Below are 7439 nucleotides of genomic sequence, written 5' to 3'. Positions count from 1 at the left end.
TTGCTGCCACTCTCTCTTTCCTCTCCTCTCTTTCCTCCCTCGCTCGCTCCTCACTTTCCTCCCCTCTCTCTTTCCTCCTTTTCTCTCCACTGTCTGTATTTATTCTGTCCATGCAGCTCTCAGTTTCACACACCCCTGAGAGGATAAGACAGATTTAAAGCGAGTGAAAGAGAGAGAGCGAGCAAGAGAGAGAGAGAGAGAGAGAGAGAGAGAGAGAGAGAGAGAGAGAGAGAGAAAGAGGGAGAAAGAATAAAAGAAAAATAGATAGGGAGAGAAAAGGTTCTTGAGAAAACAGTGGAGGGGAGAAATCAATGGAGGGGAGGAGCGGAAGAATGGAAAAGTCAAACAGAGAGAAAAAGAAGAGGGAGGAGGGGGGGGGGGGTGATGGGGAAAATAATTGACAGACAAGGGGTGCAGTCGAATGCTTGAGGGAGAAAAAGTTCTGGAAAAGTGATATCAACAACACACATATTCCACTCACAGGTACATTCCCTTTCAGAGAGGCATGCACACACACACACACACACACACACACACACACACTGAGAGAGGTATGTAGGTCAGGAGACGATCATAATGTGTGTTTTTGCCAGACAGAGGTCAGACACACTCGCGCACACACACACACACACACACACACACACACACACACACACACACACACACACACACACACATACGTATACACACATAATGAGAAAGAGAGAGACAAAGAAGAGACTGAGGCTGAGAGAGAGAGAGAGAAACAGGCATACACATGCTGCTTTAGAAAAACAGATATGGGGTGCCAGTCATGCAGAAAAGTATGCTGTCAAGCTCACAGATATGATCCACTAATTTAGCCAGGATGGTTAACATACACTCACAAACACCCTTTCAAATAAGCTGTCAATCAAATGAGGGGCCAAGTGGTGGGAGGGACTCCCTGTCAGTCATGTGCCAGAGGAACGCAAACGCTGCGTCACTCATGCCACCGATACCCTGAGTTACGCAACCCGCTGAATGCCTTCAATCAGGGCACACGTACACACACACGCGCACAAATAGACACATGCATGCAATCTCTCTAACACACACACACACACACACACACACACACACACACACGGATGCAGGAACAATGCAACCTAATACTGAAGAGTCTGTAGAAGGCTCTATGCCCTATCAGTGGGCCTCTAACTGTGGAAAGGCCTGCCCCCCCCCCCCCCCCCCTTCTTCTTGGCATTGGTTCAGAACAAACACATGCGAGGCTACACGCACACACAGACACACACACAGACACACACACACACACACACACAAACAAAAGGGCATGATCTCCCTTTTAGACATAGACACACACACACACACACACACACACACACACACACACTTACAGACAGACACAAAGACACATATGGACATACTCAAAAAAGCACTTGCTCACGCTTTCTCTCTCTTTCTCTCTCTCTCACACACAAACACACACACACACACACACGCACACACACACGTACATACACACACAGTCAGACAGGAAGAGAGGGTTAGGTGGGGAATTCTGGGATATTTGATGCTAGGTGTGACCGCCGGAGAACAGGGTGGCCCTCAGCTGGTTCTGATTTTCAGCACATGGCAACCACACTGGGCGTATCATAGCAACTCTCTCTTTCTCTGACCATAGACTAGAGATACTCTCTCTTTCTCTCCCTCACACACACACACACACACAGAGAGAGAGAGAGAGAGAGAAGAGAGAAAGGGAGAGAGAGGCACACACGTCACAAACTGCATATTTTCATACGTTCAGAGGTCATCTACCTGTTGCGTCCTCGCCAAACCACCTTCCTTTCCTATCAGACTGCATCAGGGCTAGCTGAGGAACCAATCACATCACAGTAGCCAAGACTGGACGTAGACTTCCAACCAATCAGGTGCCCCCCCCCCCGGCTCTGTTAGATTATTAAGTCCAGTGTGCGAAATGCCCCAGCCGGCTACCAGAACACACGGGAACCAAAGGTGCACGATGGGTATACTCAGTCCACACACACACTCCTGCAGATAGAGCTTGCATGGAAGAGTTCTCACACCCGAGCAGTCATACGCACACGCAATCACAGCAGGACGTATATGTACTCATCACTCACCAGAGAACACACACAGACTGACAGAGTAGAGGAAGCCAAATACTGATATGAGTGAGGTGATTCAGAGCGGCGTTCACGCTCTCACGCCTTAACTGAAGACGGCAATGGGGCTCCCACACACACTCAGACGGGTCTTTTTATCCGCTCATGTGGAGGAGATGGATGAGCAGTATCATGGGACAGTATCTATAAGCATGCACATGGGCATATGTGTGTGTGTGTGTGAGTGCGTGTTTGTGTGTGTATGTGACTGTACGTGTGTGTGTGTGTGTGTGTATGTGTGCGTGTGTACAGTATGTTTGTGTGTGTGAGTGTACGTGTGTGCATGTGAGTGAGTGTGTCTGTGTGGGTGTGTGTGTGTGTGTGTGTGTGGTGCACTGTATTGGCATCCATCCTGTATTGTCTGTGTACATTGTGCACATATTTGTATCCAAAGGCTACAGTCTCCAAGTGCAGGGGTGGAACCGCCGTGTTTGAACATGGAAAGGCGGCAAATTTCATTTTGGAACGAAACCATAAATAACGAGGTGTTGACAGTGTGTGTGCTTGCGTGTGCAAGTGTGTTAGGTTACCAACGCTGTGGTGCCATAATGCCCCGGCAACCAAATCCAAACAAACACCTAAGCTTGTTTAATCCTAATGATCCCTGCTCTCTAATACCTGAATTAAAGCGGCTCATGTGTGTTTACCCACAACACCTGCTGTGCTGCTGCCAGCGACTGCCAAAGCTACCTGAGTCCTGCGGTGGACCAGACTAAGTAAAGTAAGAGCTCCCTGTGGTTCAAAATCAGCCGTGACACTTTTGCCATGCTAAACCACACAACTGTCTGGTGACAAAACACATAAGGTAGGCAATCCTGTTCATCATCTTTTTTTCATTCATCATTCTTTCGGTTTTCCTGTCTCTATCCTTCTGTCATCTCACCTCCCTCTACTCTCTACTAATCTGTCTCTCATTCTCTCTCTTTCTCTCACAGTCTCTTTTTCTCTCTCACTTTCTCTCTCCGTGTCCTCCTCGCTCACCCCAGATCCTCACTCTATCTCTCGCCTGCACTCTCTCTGACAGTGGGGGCTTTGTTGGCCTGGGTATAGCGATCGCTCTTGCCCCGCGGGTGGCTGTGATGTAATAATCACACATTCAACTGAGAGCTGAAAGTCCTGCCACTCAATGTGTCTGTTGTTCACTTCCAGTCCAACCCCTCCTACCAGACCACCACCACCACCACCACCTCAGCAATGCCCACATGGATCTCCCCCCAACTGGGCTCGGACCCCAGAAACCGGCAGGCTGGTCTTGGAGGGAGGTGAGGGGTTGGAGAACCAGGGCACTCTAGTGTATCCACCACCCCCGACCCATGAGCCTCTCTTGCGATGTTCTGTAAATGGAAGCGATCTGTGTCAGACTGGGGAGTGGGAGACATGACAGCATGTTGAGATGGCATATGAAGGAGTCGTGACACCATGGTGCAGTTACAGAGCAAAAACATCAAGTGTGCAATAGGAGGATGCCATTAAAAGAGACTCAGCATCAGGTGTGCGTGTATATAGGCACTGGAGGTGAAATAAACACCAGTTTAGGTTTATGTGTGTGTGTGTTGTTTCAATTTTATATTTCTTTTCAGAAAGCTCCATTTCCAACCTACAACCTACCGACAGGTGAGTTCTAAAAACAATTAAATTGTATTCTCTCTCTCTCCCTCCTACACACACACACACACACACACACACACACACACACACACACACACACACACACACACACACACACACACACACACACATAAACAAACACACACACACACACACACACACACACATACACTTGAAAGAAAAAAAACACTCTGGCTGCTCTCTCCTTCACCCTTTTGGTGGAAGTGGCCATCTCTGGGCTTGCTTTGCCTATTCCGTGCAATTTCCGCCGCATATGGACGCCCAGCCAAGAGGAACACCCACTGCAGGTGCATCGTGGCCAACTCTCCCAGAGCCGGCTGGCCCGGGGCACTGCATGCCAATCCAGGTCACGCTGGCAGTGCCAAGTGAAGCTACTTTTGCCATGGATTCCCGACCTAACAAGCCCACAAAGAGATGCAACTTAGTTTTTGTATGTTTTAGATTCCAAAACATATTTGCCTGCCAGACAAAGGGGGGGGGGGGATCTTGGCAAAGCCTCTGCTCTCCAGTGAGCAAGACCTTGCATGACTTACGCGAACCACAAACCCTTGACAGGAAATCTGACCCGAGGGCTGAGGTATGTAGCCGAAAACCACAAGACAGGGGGTGAGAAAGGCGCAGGGAACTCGGGGTGCTGTGCACCGCGGGTCGATCTGAGGGAAATTTAAATGAGTGTGGTCTCGCGCATGGAATGGTTTTCAAAAGGAGCCGTGTTTATTTTACTGACAGCTCAGAGTCCCGGGCGGGCTTTTATTTTTTGAAAAGAAATCGAAAAAAGGAGAGATACAGAAAAGGGGGGAAAATAAAGTGAAAACGGGGGCCTGACTATTGTGCGTGCGGGACAACTGTAAGAGCAGCCCAATCCAACCAGAAGCTGTTTCGGCTTTCTGGAGCCGCTCCGAAGAGAAGTGTTTGCGCACCAGAGATCACACGATGTCGAGACAACCTCCTCCTGGGACAGGGAGGGGGGACTCCTAAGACAGTGGCAGCTGCCCAGAAAAACATGCGCTTAGGAAACAATTTTATGGTTGGAGAGAGAGAGAGAGAGAGAGAGAGCTGAGCTACACTGTTCCACTGAATTACTATGCCATTAAAAACACCTCAAATAAATTACTCCGCATCCGCTCCCCCTCCACCTGAACACCGAGTGCAGAGGCAGTGCGTAATGCAAACGAAAACACGTACCACAGTCAAGATGACAGAGCAGGGGGTATTTTCAGGCGTTCTGGCTGTTTACAGGTTTGACCAGCTGGGCGTGTCAGTGAGGTGCGCAAGGTTGATTCATAGAACTGATGTTTATTTACCTGCCTGGTGAAGAGAATTGCCGCGTCATGGTGGTCCTCATGATCGTCATCCAGCGGGTTCTGCTGGTTTTGCCATTTGCAGAAGCTCTTAAGGGTTGCCGCCGCGTTTTTGGACACCTCAAGACCTTTCTCCTTCTCCGTCACCGTGGCAACTTTCACCACGGACAGTCGAATGGGATTCTCGATGCTGGCGTGTCCGTACAGCTTGGAGGCGATTGAGGCAAGCGTCAGTAGGTAGTGGTTCAAGTCTTTGCCATACTTCTTTGTCATGGACTCGTCGGCAACGAGCAGTAGCTCGACATACCTGGCGCGGGACACAGACCTTTTGCGCCTTTTGACATTGTCGCTCTGGAATGTCACGGACTTGGAGAACTTCTCCCACCACCGCCTCCCTTGCGCTCCGTGTTGGTCGTCATCCTTCAGAGCATATCCGTGACGACTGTTCTTGCCCTTTCCCCGGCCCTTCCGCCGACGCTTCCCTGAGGGGTCTTTCCGGCGTCGCCTCTCCCTTGTGCCGCAGCTCTCGCCGGTGGACATCTCCTCGAAACTGAAGCTCTCGCGGATGAAGTAGTGAAGCGCGCGCTCTGCGTCCGCATCCTCTATCACGTGCACATCGTTTTCGTGACCTTTGGCTCGTACCAGCGGTCTGATAGTGTAACGGGCATGTTCCACCGCGAAAAATCCTTCGAGACCGCCACCGCACAAGTTAAACACCGCTAAGGACTCCTGATTCGAGTCCACGGTGCCTCTGTAAACACACTCCCGGTGCAGGGCCGGTGCGCCCTCTTCCGCCCCCAGCTGCGAAGTCACATATTTGGAGCTGAAGTGATGTGACAGAAGCGCCTCGTCCCTCTCCATATCCAACTGGAAGCGCTTCCCGTCTAGGTAAAGCAGGTACCCCGCTTTTCCGCCTCCGTGATAAATTCTGTCTATTGTCCGCACTAGTCCATCCACGCTCTCAGCCGGTGGCGGGAGCGACTCATTCACAGGTGAGGCGAGCGCTCTGAAAGTGATCATACTCCCGCCGTGCACGGCCTCGCCGGTGCGGAACTCCACAGCGCATAGTAGCAATACTCTCAGCAGCACCGCACCGCCGGTGCAAGAGCGGAAAACACAAACCATCTTCACCCGAAAACAAGCAGTCCGCACCGGAACATTCGCCTTTCGGTCAGCAGACCGCGGAGAGCAAACACCGGTGAATAGAAGAACTTCTGGAAGTGCACTGACAGCGATTTATTTGAATGTGCATCTTCTCCTGATACTCAAACTCCCCCGGAAAAGTAAGAAGAGACGAAAGAACAAAGGCATCGGTAGAGTGAAAGACAAAGCTGAGAGAAAGCCAGAGAGAGGTGCAGACAGAGCAGCAGAGTTTGCAAAGACGAGGCTGAACTTGAAGAACAAAACACAAAGTTTCCTCTTAAAAGCACTAGGGAGAGGGAGAGAGGGGGGAGGAAAGTCCTGCCCCTTTGCGGTCGCTAACTCTCTACTCCACCCTCTCTCTCTTTCTCTCTCTCTCGGCTGCTTGCGAGTCGTCTCGTTCCCCCAACTCTGCGGTCTCGTGTCTGGAGAGAATCAAAGCGAAGTCAAGTGCTGGAGGCTGCTGGGTCTACCGACCCTCTTAAATCCCCTGTCCCTGGCCGGCGCCGTGGTGCAAACACTCGGCGAGCTGAAGTACCAATGGCAAGCCTGAACGCAATGTTTTTGCAGGCTGATTGCATTGTGTAACGCTTTCTTCTTCTTGTCTTTCCGGTTTTGTGGTAAATACTTTATACCTGCATCATATGTAGTGTGCCCATGATCCACACACTCTGGAGCCAATCCATGTAAGTATTTCCCAGTCGGTTACGTTGTCTCACTCATGCAATACTGTTCTTGTCAGCTTGCAGCCACCAGAATATAGAAACGTGCCGTCACTTAGAGGGAATCCGCTCCTGGGAATCCCAGCGCATCTAATAAAGCGACTGGCTCCCGCCGGCGACAGCCCCACTCAGTGCAGAATAACGGGTATTGTAAATTGGAGAGGCGGTGTGTGTGTGTGTGTGTGTGTGTGGGGGGGGGGGGTTACATTCTTTAGTCTCTTCTGTTTGAGGCTAGAGTGGGTCATTTCACTCTGCTGTGACATCACTCCACCATCAGGCGTACACACACGCACACACATATAAGAGAGGGAGAGAGAGAGAGAGAGCGAGAGAGAGAGAGAGACGCAGTGTAATGTATCCTAGAATGTCAACAACAACAGTCCTTCGCTACCTCGCCCGACGGTAGAAGCGCCTATTGGACAAGTTCTTTCTGTTATTTCAAACTGGCCTCCTCTAACAGTGAGTCCAGCGCTTTTAAA

At 50.5% G+C, this 7439-nt stretch overlaps 1 protein-coding gene across 1 annotated transcript in view; it reads right to left on the bottom strand.

Annotated features, from left to right (window-relative positions):
* Nucleotides 1-7047, bottom strand: part of LOC121697013 (A disintegrin and metalloproteinase with thrombospondin motifs 5) — a 21269-nt gene extending 14222 nt beyond the window's left edge. The window contains exon 1 of the mRNA XM_042078246.1: nucleotides 5102-7047. Coding sequence (XP_041934180.1) covers nucleotides 5102-6223 — 1122 coding nt within the window. The 5' untranslated portion in view covers nucleotides 6224-7047. The remainder of the gene's footprint in view (nucleotides 1-5101) is intronic.
* Between the last annotated feature and the right edge of the window lie 392 nt (nucleotides 7048-7439).

Source organism: Alosa sapidissima, chromosome 22 (assembly GCF_018492685.1).
Source record: "Alosa sapidissima isolate fAloSap1 chromosome 22, fAloSap1.pri, whole genome shotgun sequence".
NCBI classification, from domain to species: Eukaryota; Metazoa; Chordata; class Actinopteri; order Clupeiformes; family Clupeidae; genus Alosa; species Alosa sapidissima.
Note: the sequence above shows the minus strand (reverse complement) of the source record. Positions and strands in the feature narration are given on the sequence as shown.